Source organism: Peromyscus maniculatus, chromosome 2 (genome assembly GCF_049852395.1).
Source record: "Peromyscus maniculatus bairdii isolate BWxNUB_F1_BW_parent chromosome 2, HU_Pman_BW_mat_3.1, whole genome shotgun sequence".
NCBI lineage: Eukaryota > Metazoa > Chordata > Mammalia > Rodentia > Cricetidae > Peromyscus > Peromyscus maniculatus.
The window spans coordinates 155,644,448-155,658,337 of NC_134853.1; the positions used below are offsets into that span (position 1 = coordinate 155,644,448).

A 13,890-nucleotide genomic window follows, 5' to 3' on the forward strand; every position below is an offset into this window, starting at 1 on the left:
GGCTCTCTCACTAGTCCACACTCTCTGGGTATCGACTGTGGCTGGCATTATCATCTGAGCCGAGGGGAACGGAGCTTCCGCCAACAGTGGCTTCTGAAGTGCTCTGGTCTGCGGTCTCTCCCTCTGCAGAACTACTCAGCGGTGAAATGAAAACATTTGTTAACTTCATTGCTCAGCAGTGGTGCTGGGTGACCACCTGGGAGGAGAAGCAGGGGCGGGCTGATGGGAGGGCAGGAGGGAACCGTCAGCTGCCTGCCTGGACAGCCCTGCTCTTCACTCCTGCACCGACTGGGCATCCCCATCAGAGCTGGCACTCCAGGCTGCAGGCGTTCTGTAGCGCAGCAGGACCCCTTCTGCAGCAGCACTCTGCCCAGACAGCGGTGCCGAGGGGGTGCCATATATTGTGCGGAGCTGCTACCGTGTGACGTAACTCCAAGATCCCAAGTAAAGTACAGCCTTGTCACTGGGGCCAAGTTCTTCAACCAAACACTACAACGTCTTTGACTCTTAAGGGGTTAAAGGTACTTTAGTAAATCCACGTCAACACATGTTCACACAAGTAGTCAAAATTACCGAGTGAAATATAGGTACACACATTTAAAGATGAGGCAGCTAGTTCTCCTTCTACAACACAGGAAAGGCATCGACTCTGTCCCTTCACTCAAGCCTTTTCATTGGCTTTATGTACTTATCAACTGCTTCTGCCTAGGACCTTCACATGTGTTTGGGTGACAGCCAGGCCCTCCCTTCCATGCTGAGGGCCAGGGGACAGCAATAATGAGAAAGATGGGGCTGGGGTGTAGCTCTGTTTAGCATACATCAGGCCCTGCTCAATCGCTAGCACCAAAAATAAATAAAAAGAAACAATACAGACCATAAATAATAGTTCCACACCGTCCTGGACTGAGTGTAGACTTGCTATCTTCTTTACTCCTCACACTATCCCAGGATGCATTCCTTCTGCCAATCTAGATGAGCACTGCAGAGGCTAAGGAACTTACCAAAGGTCACAGGGCAGCAAGCAGAGTAGCCTGAGTGAAACACTGGATACATTAAATCCATCTGCACTGGATGCCCCCGGACCTACCAGAACCAGTCACTGAACACTGAGTAGGACACAGGTAATATGCACACCATCCTTCTCAGTCTCACTTCGGAGACCAGTACACAGTGCTCACACCAAGTTTAACTGAACCTTTTCCTACAACTGCAAGTCTTTCTAGAGCTCTAGCTGTGTGGCCCAGACTTGATGTACAGAGGCGATCTGAAAAACACCAACTGACTTTCACTTCTTGTAGACCTGTGAAATGATTGCCGGTTACTTGCTCTGAGAGGGTTAGCCCAGCCAGTGAGCACTGTCCTTACGACAAAAAGCTGCACCATACCACCACAAGGCAAAGCAGTGCCACTGCCGAGAACATCAGATTCTCAGAGCAGGACACTAGCTGCCTCTGAGATGCAGCTGAAGGAGCAAATGCTCCCTGGTCTCCAGTGCTGGGGGTCTTACTAGGACGTCAGATTTGAAAGTGAAATAAGACGGTCCAGAAAGGGCTGGAGAGATGGCTCAGACGTTAAGAGCACTGACTGTTCTTCCAGAGGTCCTGAGTTCAATTCCCAGCAACCACATGGTGGCTCACAACCACCTGTAATGAGATCTGGTGCCCTCTTCTGGCCTGCAGTCATACATGCTGTATACATAATAAATAAGCAAATCTTTAAAAAAAAAAAAAAAGACGGTCCAGAAATCCAATAGTGGAGAAGTTAGCTTCTTATTCCTGACAAAGATCGCTTTGCTATACACACAATTAACTAAAAGCAGAGACTTGCCAGGGATAAAGGAAGAAGACAATTAAAAGTTACAGCACAAACTGAAAGAAAGTATGGGCTGGCTTGAAACAGGTTTTACCACGTGCTTTCTTTAACGGTAGTGGCAGTTACAGTGCAGTCTGGCAGGAGATGCTCCCGCACCACAGCCCCAGGAGACCTGTTGTGATCAGTTCTGGCTGTGGAGATTCTCTGGGTTCCAGCGCCCAGCCTCTCTGTTTCAGCAATCATGCTTAGGGAATGGCTTTGCCACCTTTCATCAGGTAGCTTGGGAGATAAACATATCAGGACACCAGGAGCCCAAGTTCTCCCTGAACTCGGTCCAGGTCATCTGTACACCTTGCATCTGTGTGTTTCAACCAGAATCGGGTGCCACTCACCAGTGGCAGCAGGCCTCAAACGGCACACACAGTGGGGTACTTTTAATGGTGTCAAGGTACATCATGATGATTAGCCAATAACATTCAAAGTCCCTTGGGAGCTAAAGATGTAAGAACAGGAAAACCAGCAACGCCGATGAGAAAAGCCAAACCCTGGGGTTGTGCTGGAGCTTAAAACGTGCTCCCTGAGGAGCAGTTCTTGAGTGCTCTCCTCACAGTCTTACGGCAGGCCCCCCAGGAGCTGGCTATACTCGGAAGGATGGACACCCTGCAGTCACAGGGTCAGGGTGCCTGGTTCACAGCAGGTGCTCACTGAACATCTGCCGAATCAAAGGCAAGCAGAGCGACACTTGGAGAAAGTAGGTTCTCTCTGCAGCAGTTCTCAACCTGCGGGTCGGAACCCTTCACAGGGGTTGCCTAAGACCATCGAAAACACAGATATTTACATTAGGATTGATAAGAGTAGCAAATTAGTTATGAAGTAGCAGCGAAATAATTTTATAGTTGGGGGTCACTACAACATGAAGAACTGTATTAAAGGGTCACAGCATTAGGAAGGTTGAGAACCACTGCTCCACAGCCTTTTAGGACACAGGCATCATGTCCTCTGCCACCACTTACTATAGTAGTCTTGAGGCCATTAATTTCAGCAGTGCTTCTCAAAACAGGGTTCATGGCCCACAGACACCAAGGTGGCAGCCCACTGAGGACGCTGTTAAAGGCAGATTCCCAAGCTCTACCATGACCAGACTCTGGAGGCTCACATCTTAACAAGCACTCCAGACCACACAGGACACACTATTGTTCTAGACAAGGACTTTGTCTGAGACTCCACCCCTGCAATTCAGGAAGCTACTTCCACTCAAGAGGTTGGTACATCTCTGAAAACATGCCCGACAAATTAAGCCTAGGGTCACACAAACATCCCGTATGTCAGAGTGAAGCACTTAGCACTAGGACACTATGAGGCACTCCGTGAAAAGGGGGCACTGAGGCTGTTGAGGCCAACAAGCACGGAGATAATTACAAACCAAGGCAGCAGTTTCTACCCACTGAGCTCCTGCGGTGTGCCTGGCAGTTTGTAGATACCACATAAATAATCCTAATTATGTCATGATGACCCTACAAGGTGGTACCTGGTAACATTCCCATTTTATAAAATAAGAAACCAAGCCTTACAAAGACTAGGTTACTCAAGGTCAAAAGGAAGTAGTCAAGCCAGGCAAATAAACTATTAGGCTTGCAATGGAGCAACCCAGCCAGAAGAAGGAATGAACATATAATAGCATGGACAGATCTCAACAAAGTATGGGAAGGAAACCGACCCCCCCCCCCCACACACACCATTTATGTGATACTCTAGAAAACACAAACTAATCACAGAAGGCCAATCAGTGGTTACCCAGAGCCTGGCCCAACTGGGATCAGAGAACTGTGTGTGGTGGGGGAGGGGAGGCAGTATTACAAAAGATTTGGCAATAAAATGTTTCTGACCATGCAACAGTAAAAAAAAAAAAATCCAAGTTAAAATCAAAGGGGCAATAATCTGTGGGTTTCTGGCAGTGCTCACTGGGTCTGAGTGCGACCTCACTGGAGCCTTGGTTCTGGACACACACTGTGTACAGTTTGTTCCGCACACACCGGCCTGCCAGGCGGTGCCACCAAGGCTCCTTCAAGCGCCTCAGTGACCAGTCAAGACTCCTGCTTCTAGGAACTACCGGGCTCTACTGCTCTCACCACGTTTCTCATTACAGACACAGAGGGTTTATGGAAAACAAAGACTTGAAATATTTTTCTACCACACTGAATTAGTGCATTTGGGGTCGTGTTGTACTACAATGCTTGATTTTTCAAGGTGTTGTTTAAATTGCTAACTTGTATTTTATTTTTTAAAAAAAGGTCAAATGAATTTTGACTTGGGATTAGAACACTTTTACATCACTTCTGAAATGGCCTGAAACATAACTTGTGCCATTTTGTATTTAGCAGCACTCTGCAGTCACGACTGGGAAGCCCAAGTATTCATCAACTCGGAAAATGCTGAAGATGCTCTCTGCATCCTGTAGCATCAAATATTCAGCCAAGATTTACTGCTTCACATAAAAATAGACATCCATCTCATTAGTATGCAAATCTGCTTTTGTGTGTAATAAATGATGAAATTATATGTACACCAAAGAATTATCTTAAAATAAATTTCTTGATGATTTATTATCAGAAAATGTTAGATCTGCATATCTGCTTTATATACCTGTATACCCAGGGGTGTGAATAGAAAAGGGTGAAGCTTGACTGAAGGGATAAATGAATGGAGGGATGGATTACCAAAGGCCATGAGAAGGTTTGGGGTGCTGCATGTCCACCTTGACAGTGATAATGGTTTCTAGACATACACAAAAACTTGTGAAATTGTGCACTTCAAGTGAGCAGTGCACTGCAGCCAAGCATGCCTCTCTAGAGCTAGCTGAAAGGAACGAGAGCACGAGAACCTGGAACAAGATGGCTCCCCAACCCTAAACCTAAGCCAGTAATTCATTTTTTTGCAGTGATGGGGATCAAATCCAGGGCCTTCTGCTTACTAGGCAAGACTTCTACTGTGAGCTACATCCTCCGCTCTTATATTTAATTTAATCTTATGTTCTTAAAGACTATTTCCTTTTGCTTTCTGAAGTCAAAAGATGTATTATAGGCAGTTTAAAGTACAGCCACCAAGTGATTTTTAAAGCTGGTACTCTGACCTCTAAAATCGAGGAAGAAATAACATAAGCCTGTAATGATCACCAGCAGTGACTCACGGCTCTTCTAAAGCACTGTTAAAGTTACTGCCATTAGAAGATTAGAACAAGAATTAGAAAGGAAAGAAAGAAAAAAGATAGTATCCAACAGACCCACATAAAGATATATTTTTTGCAGTTTATTTTTCTTTTATGTATATGAGTGTTCTACTTGCATGCATGAATGCACATTGTATTTGTGCATGGTGTCCACAGAGGTTAGAGTTATGGATGGTTGTGAGCCTCCATGTGGGTGCTGGGAAGTGAACCCAGATCCTCTGCAAAAGCATGAGTATTTTCAACCACTGGGCTATTTCTCTGGCTCCTGCAATGGACACTTTTAGGTACAGTGTTATCCAAAAAGGGTGGAGACACAATTCAAATAATCTGAGCACTGCTGGTCTATGGAGTGCTGTCCAAGGGAAGTGGAGAAAGCCCTAAGGGAGGAAAGGAGGAAGTGTGTCTACAAGTTATCAAGGTAGCAAACCAACGACAAAAGTGATGGGTTAAGCTGTGAAGAGAACATGCAAGTGCCAAAAATATAAAAGCCATAACGTCCTTCAGAGCAATCAGACAAAGGGTGGTGGGGTTATGACTGAAACCCCAGGAGAGACGCCAGGGTTGACCCAGTCTTGTAAAAAGTATTACTCTCAAGGCAGAGACTTATGACTATGGACAGCTACTTGCTACTATGGTTAAAATCAATACTAAATCCTGAATTTGTGTTCTAAAATGTAACCTACAATGAGCCAGGAAAACAAGGAAATGCTGGGTGGCATTTCCTGACAGAATCAGCAGTCAACAAGCCTACAGCAGCAAAGGATCCTCACTCGACCACCCCCATCAGACTGTCGGCCTGCTGGAGGCCCCTGCTGGCGGCTCTCAGCAGGTTCCCCAGAGGTGCAGGTGGGATTCTCAGTGCCTGTGGAGTGAATCTGCAGGGTCAGGTGTGCAGAGCACAGGCGGGGATGGGTCTCAGTTACCTTACTGACGACAGAAAAGGGCAGCTAAGAAACAGCATGACAACCATCTGGCAGCTTCCTGGCAGGAGATTTCTAACGTGTTTACACATACGGGTCACTTTTGCCCTGCTGGAATCTGGATAACTCACTGTGCAGCTCTCGAATGTCAGAATTGGAGCTGAGGGCGTACTCAGCAGTACAGTACTTACTTTACAGCCACAAGGTAGGCCCTATGCTCTATCCTCAGGCCCAGACATAAAGTCAGAATCCTTGGGTTTTTGTTCTGACTCTGAGTCTTACGTGCTCTGTGTCTCAGCCAAGCTATTTCACCTCTTTGTATTTTCAACCATAAAACAGGATAAAAAATAGACCCATAATTTCTGTGAGGATTAAATGAGATAAGTTATGTATCAACCTTAGCACAACATTACCAAAGAAATGCCTATCATTGTGTTTTTAATGTTCAAAAGGGCCACTATATTCCTCACATGATACCATTTGCTGTGTGCTTCTACTAAATACTCTTTGTACATGTTCTGAGTGTCTGTTGTCTACCTCTCTGATCTGGGGTTATTTGAGACTACCTTGTTGTGGAATATTAAACTATGTAAATATGTGTTACATTTGTTTATGCTGCACTTGTTTAGTTATGTAAACATATGTTGCTGTTTTACCTTGCCTGCCTAAGGCACTTGATTGGTCTAATAAACAGCTAAACGACCAATAGCTAGGCAGAAGAGGGATAGGCGGGGCTGGTGAGCAGAGAGAATAAGTAGAAGGAGGAATCTAGGCTCAGGAGAAGAGAATGAGGGAGAAAGAGAAGGAGATGCCTGGGGCCAGCCAGCCAGACACAAAAAGCAGGAAGGTAAGACATACAGAAAGAAAGAAAGTTAAAAAGCCCAAAGGCAAACATAGATGAAGGGAAACTGCTGTGGATTATGCTCATTGGTTAATAAATAGCTGACAGGATGGTAACTGGGCAGGAAGTTAGGTGGAAAAGCCAAACTGAGAATGATGGGAAGAAGGAGAGCCGAGTCAGGAGAGATGCCAGCGAGCTGCCCAAGAAGCACAATGCTAGAGGACAGTAAAGCCCCAAGCCATGTGGCAATAGATAGACTAATAGAAATGGGTTAATTTAAATGTAAGAGCTAGTTAGTAATAAGGCCGAGCTACTGGCCAAACATTTTGTAATTAATACAAGCTTTTGTGTGTTTATTTGGGACCAGAAGGTTGGGACAAGAAAACTCCACCTCCATTTATAAGAAATAGGTTAAATTAAGTTATAAGAGCTAGCAAGAAATGTGCCTAAGCTAAGGCTGAGTATTCATAACTAATAATAAGTCTCTATGTCATGATTAGGGGGTTGGTTGGTGGCTAAAAGAAAGCTTGGTACAAGGCACCATGGTGCAAACCTGAAATTCCAGCACTTGGAGGCTGAAGCAGGAAGATGTTCAACACCAGTCTGGGTTACAGAGCAAGGCCCTGTCTCAAAACAAAACAAAACAAAATGATTAAAAAGTTGGACTCTCTTAGCCAGGCGGTGGTGGCGCACACCTTTAATCCCAACACTCGGGAGGCAGAGGCAGGCGGATCTGTGTGAGTTCGAGGCCAGCCTGGGCTACCAAGTGAGTTCCAGGAAAGGTGCAAAACTACACAGAGAAACCCTGTCTCGAAAAACAAAAAAACAAAAAAACAAAAAAATTTGGACTCTCATGGTGATCAAGATACAACTTCCTTTGGGAAATATACTGCTTAGCAGTCTTTCAAGACCCTTATTTTGGGAAAGAAGGGAGGTCATTTCATTAGGGAAAGTGAAACCCTGGGTGTTTTGCATTTTTCTATTTCCATCCTGTGAGGGATACTAACTTGATTCCTGAGATGTTGAACTAGAGATACCTACCTGCTTCTGAGAGTCTTTAATCTCTGGGCATTCTTCCAGTCTTTTCAGTGTGTCCTGGGTAAGCAAGACTGCATTTGAGAAGACACTTTCATGTTCTAGCAGGAAATTCAGCTGGTCCTGCTTCCTCTCACACTCTGAATAAAGAGCAGGGTGAAACAGAACAGGGCTTTATTACTTGAAAGGACGAAAGAGCAATTTCAGTTGAGGAGACCGTCAGTCCCAGACCGCCCCACCTAGCACATGGTGGAGAAGCAGGATGTCAGCATTTCGAGGCTTTTTTCTCCACACATCATCTGTTTGGTGACGGTCCTGGGGAGCTCTGGGAAGCAGAACACTGCTGTCTTAGTATTGCCTCTCTGCTCTGTGCTCACTTCAGCTTTCAATACCAAACACCAGGCATTTTTAAAACAAGATGCCAGTATGGGCTGCATTAGTTTCCTACCTAATGGTGATGTTTGGCAAACTACCAGTGAAACAAAGCATCTGCAGGGCATGCTGATGCATACCTGTAATCCCAGCACTTGGGAGGCAGAGGCAGGAGGATTGCCATTAGTTAGAGACCAACCTGCTCTACATGGTGAGTTCCAAGCCAACTGGGGCTCCACATGGGGACTTTGCCTCAAAATAACAAACAACAACAAAACAAAGAATTTCAAAAACTATAAACCATCAAATACTGTAATTGGCAATAGAGATCTGGACTTCAATTAAATATAAATTTATAAATGAAATGAAATACAAAATCAAACAACTGTTACCTGTTTCTGTGTTGGCTTCCTTTGCCTCACTTGGGATCTGTCCAACAGGGGAAAGGGAACAAACTCCAGCTGTGTGAAGGGTCACCCCTGTGACTTCTGCTGCCACCTGAACAACGGGAGGATCTGAGTTTATCTCCTGGGTCTTGGCTTTCTCAGGGTCTGCTGGCATGGCAGAAACTTCCAGGGAAGAAGAGGGCTCCTCAGGAACTTCAGAAGAAATGACTTCTACTTGAGGTTTCTCCGATTCCTTGCCACTTGCCTCTGAGGACAGCACTGAGATATCCCTTACCACCTGCCCCTGGACAGAGCAGTTTACAAGGTTGGTCAGAAGATTTTTACAACCAACAGCCACATCAAACATCTGCAGGCTATCTGCTAAGGAGATGATCTTGGAGAAGTTGTGTTTGCCCATGGGGAGCTTGCCCGTGTATGTCATTTCTAGCAAGAGGGCAAACTCCTCGGGGCTCACCACAGATGCGTCGATGGAGATGGCATCTGTGCTGTCCAGCAAGGTTTTAAACAGGAGGCTGGCCGCTGCCAGGACGAGCTTGTGGGCCCTGAAGTAGATGTTGCCAATGGAAATGGTGCAGTCACAGAAGCGCTGCTCCTTGCACAGGGCATAGAGCTGCAGCAGGAGCTGCTGGCTGTAGTTGGGGAGTTCCATGGTGTAGATGCGCCCTCAACACCTTCCTCTCTCCCTCCAGACTCCACCTAGCGAGGATCAGCCCTAGAGAGACCCACAAAGAACTGTGTCAAACAAACAGGCATTCAGGAAAGGTCTAGTGGGAGCCGCTCAACAAGTCAAAGGACAATTCACTCACTCATTCAATAACAGCATCCACTTCATTCATTCAGTGTTGCTCAACAGGGAGGGGCAGGGCACCAGGACTCCTGAGTTAGTGATCATTATAATAATTCTATGTGAATAGTTAGAGGCAGGGACTGTGCTTAGTGTCCTGCATGCATGGTCTCACTTGCTCCTCATGGTGACTCAGAGTCATCTTTCCTTCCCTATTCCCCAGAGTAGCTGAGGGAAAATCAGCTATGGAAGGGCCTGTCGTCATTACAGGCCGATCTGGAAGCTGTAATTGCTCCCTTGTATGCCATGTCTGCCCCCTAGGAGTGCTGGCCAGCAGGAGGAACAGACACAGACACAGACTGGAACTACAGCATCCTGCTGTGGGATGGTCTGTATGTCAAATTACTCTGGTAAATAAATAAAACACTGATTGGCCAGTGGCTAGGCAGGAAGTATAGGCGGGACTAACAGAGAGGAGAAAAGAAAGAACAGGAAGGCGGAAAGTCACTGTCAGCCACCCGCCAGGACAAGCAGCATGTGAAGATGCCGGTAAGCCACGAGCCACGTGGCAAGGTATAGATTTATGGAAATGGATTAATTTAAGATATAAGAACAGTTAGCAAGAAGCCTGCCACAGCCATATAGTTTGTAACCAATATAAGTCTTTGTGTTTACTTGGTTGGGTCTGAGTGGCTATGGGACTGGCGGGTGACAGAGATTTGTCCTGACTGTGGGCAAGGCAGGAAAACTCTAGCTACAGCGTCCCAGTACTCAAGCTGTCATAGTACTGGGCAGAGATCCCGACCCTATGGTGATATTTTATTTGTACTGAAATGTAATTTTAATTTTATGTTAATAAAGTTGCCCTGGGGTCAGAGCTATTAGAGCCATAGCAAGAGCGTGGTGGTTAGAAGAGCTAGGTAGATTTCTGTGTGTTCAGGGATACAGCCAGTATTGGAGACATATGCCTTTAAGACCTGGAGGGCGGTACTTACAGGCAGTGATGAGGCAGTCATGTGGTTGGGTTTAGAACCAATGAGAAGGCAGAACAGAAAGACTATTTAAACACAGACAAACAGGAAGTAGCTCTCTCTTGGGGAAGTTAGGAGCACTGCAGGAGGTAAGATTTTATCTCTGAGCTCTGACCTCTCGGTTTTCTCTTTTAAAAAAAAGAAAGAAAGAAAGAAAGAAAGAAAGAAAGAAAGAAAGAAAGAAAGAAAGAAAGAAAGAAAGAAAGAAAGAAAGAAAGAAAGAAAGAAAAGAAAAGAAAAAGACAATTACTAGTTTTAAATACTTTACATTATTACCAACTATTAGGATATAAAGAAATGAAAGTTAGTAGTTAGACATTACAATAGAACTTGTAGTCATATTAGATATGTTTTAAAAATTGAGCAGATGTATTTTAGACAGGTCATCTTCAAACCCTTCAGAGATCTACAGAATATGGCATTTAAAATGTTTTAATAACTTAGAAATTTTTCTTTTTTGAGACATGTCGGCTCCTGGCAGTACCAATCTACTTCAGAGAAAATATGGGCATTGAAGAAACTGCATATGGAGTTAACTTTCATTGTGGCAAAAGTTAGCCACTGGACAACAAAGTATCCTCAAATCAACAGGACAAAATGGACAGACAGAACACGAAACAAAGGACTACTGATTCTTGCCAAAACAAGTGTGGTTATGGCTTTATCAAAAGGCATCTTCTGAGGCCAGGACAATATGGCACCATCCCTGAAGTGGACTTCACAATCCGGAAAAGGTACAGTGTCCTTTTCTTTGAAGGCAGCTGAACAGGCAGTGGGCCGATGGCTTCTGTTGTGCAATGGAACAGCAACTGAAAGCTCACGCCTCTCAATAGTAGACTGGCATTTAATAGAGGGATGTGGAGAAGGGGATGCTTAGATGAAGCCATATATACACAGCCAAGAAGAATGGACAGCTGAATTAAAAAACCATCAACAATTTCCAGAATTTAAAATCCTGAATCATGACATGACACTAGTGGAATTCAGGTGTTTCTGGTACATGGACTGCTCTCACCCAATGTGAGGTTGAACTGTTGACCTTGTGTACAGCCTACTTCACAGATGAGTCTGTCGGATACGATAGGCCTATAGGCTGAAGATGATGCCCCAGTGCTGTGAAGAAACCTCAGGTGACTGTCCAGGCAGCTGGCTGTTTCTGTCAACTCAAAAAATTTTTGGAAGTTGCTTTTGTGCACTTCTTGTTTTTATTTTTGTTAGCTAATATTATTTCCTTCTTGGGTCTCTGAGGGAGTTGAAGATTAGTTAGTTATAGTTGAAGATTAATTAGGATAGAAAGTGAATTAGATACATTTTGGATTTACTAAAATAGGATAGATAAGGGAATTATTTTCTCTGATTTGTCAAATACAAATGGACTAGACATCGTTTAGGTATTTGTTACTTGTATATATTGTATATAGTTATTGTACTTTTGTATATAGTTTTTCTTTTGTTAGTTATAACCTTTTGCCTTTTTTCTTTTTATTAAAATAGAAAAGGGGAAATATGGTGATATTTTATTTGTACTGAAATGTAATTTTAATTTTATGTTAATAAAGTTGCCCTGGGGTCAGAGCTATTAGAGCCATAGCAAGAGCATGGTGGTTAGAAGAGCTAGGTAGATTTCTGTGTGTTCAGGGATACAGCCAGTATTGGAGACATATGCCTTTAAGACCTGGAGGGCGGTACTTACAGGCAGTGATGAGGCAGTCATGTGGTTGGGTTTAGAACCAATGAGAAGGCAGAACAGAAAGACTATTTAAACACAGACAAACAGGAAGTAGCTCTCTCTTGGGGAAGTTAGGAGCATTGCAGGAGGTAAGATTTTATCTCTGAGCTCTGACCTCTCGGCTTTCTTTTACATTGGCTCTGTATTTCTTATTTTAATAAGACGATTGGTTACATCTACACGACCCTCCCCTTGGACACATTTGTCATTTGGTTCATGCTTCCACTGACTCACGGGCCAGGCTCCCACTTTCTATGCTGGGCATCCTCATCACTTCTCCAGCTCCAGCCTCCTCTAAATTCTGGTGTATACTTCCAACAGCTGGTGTACCAGCTTCCTGGTGTTCCTTTTCAATGTCTCCGATTGGAAACCTAAAAGGCTTTTGAAACTTTATGTCTCCAAAGCTCCCGGCCATCTTCCCCACTTCCCAGAAATCCTATCCTAATTGCTCACACCAAAACCCTATAATGGGCTAGAGAAATGGCTCAGTAGTTAAGAGCACTGGCTGTTCTTCTAGAAGACCCAGGTTCTATTCCCAGCACCTATGTCTATAACTATCTATAACACCAGTTCCAGGGAATCTGGTTTCCTCTTTTGGCCTCCAAGGCTATCAGGCATGCATGTGGTACACAGACATACATGCAGACCAAATGCTCATACACATACAATAAAACAAATAAAAATCTATAGTTAACCCTGATGCCTGTGTTTCCTCATACACTAGATCTAATCCTTCGAAACCCCACTGGCTCTACCTGCAATATAAACAAATCCCAGCACCTCTCATTCCTTCATGGCCAGTCGAAGCCACCATCCCCATTTATCCAAATTTCCACAAAAATCGCACAGCTGATCTCCATACCTCTGCCTGCCCTACCTTCTATTCAACAGCCAGAGTGATCTACTTAGCACACAGCTAGAGCCTGGTATTTCTTTTACAGATGCCTTAAATGGCTTCAGTGTCAGATCAAAGTCAAGGTTCTTATAATGAACTGCACCAGCCCTTCATAATCCAGCTGTCACTGGCTGTCTAACCTCCTCTACATTCTGCTCCTCCGCCCTCAGCTCTAAGTGCATTGCCTTCCTTGCTGACCTAGGAGCACATGGAGTACACTTCAGCCATAGGGTTCCTCACAGTCCTGCCAGGCTGGCTCTCTCACCTCCACCAGCACACTGCTCAAGGGCCATACAGGTGGCGCATTTGTAATCTGAAATGCTTCAGAATCAGAAACTATTTCATTCTTTCTTTTCCTTCTATGAGACAGTGTCTTTTTTTATGTAGCCCAAGCTGGTCTGGAACTCATGGTCTTCCTGCCTCTGCCTCCCAAACTATAGAGATTATAGGGATATTGGCTTATAGGTGTGTGCTGCCATTCTTGGCTGCAAACCAGAAATGGCACCAACATGATATCACAGATGAAAAATTCCACAGCTAGGCTGGAGAAATGGCTCAGTAGTTAAGGGCACTGACTGCTCTTCCAGAAGACCCAGGTTCAATTCCCAGCACCCACATGGCAAGCTTGAAACTATCTGTTCTAGGGGACCCGATACCTTCGCACAGACATACATGCAGGCAAAACACCAATGCATTAGAAAAAGAAATCCACAGCTGACTTCATGTGACAGGTTCAAAAGTTAATACTCAAGTGTACTAACAATACTATATCTGTGTGCAATGAGCTTCAGGCTAGTGTGTAAGAAACAAGAATGATTACTGTGTTTATTTATTTATT

The 13,890-nt window shown here is 44.5% G+C and overlaps 1 protein-coding gene across 8 annotated transcripts in view; it reads right to left on the reverse strand.

Annotated features, from left to right (window-relative positions):
* The window catches only part of Zbtb40 (zinc finger and BTB domain containing 40), a 73,783-nt gene that overhangs the window by 31,939 nt on the left and 27,954 nt on the right, over positions 1-13,890 (reverse strand). For 7 of the 8 annotated variants that reach the window (XM_006980847.4, XM_015999276.3, XM_015999275.3 and 4 more), the window contains exons 2-3: positions 8,599-9,325; positions 7,841-7,974 (exon numbers count right to left, since the gene is read on the reverse strand). The exons of the other annotated variant lie outside the window; for it this stretch is intronic. In XM_006980847.4, the coding sequence (XP_006980909.2) occupies positions 7,841-7,974; positions 8,599-9,262 (798 nt within the window). In that variant the 5' untranslated portion in view covers positions 9,263-9,325. The remainder of the gene's footprint in view (positions 1-7,840; positions 7,975-8,598; positions 9,326-13,890) is intronic. 8 annotated transcript variants of the gene reach the window in all.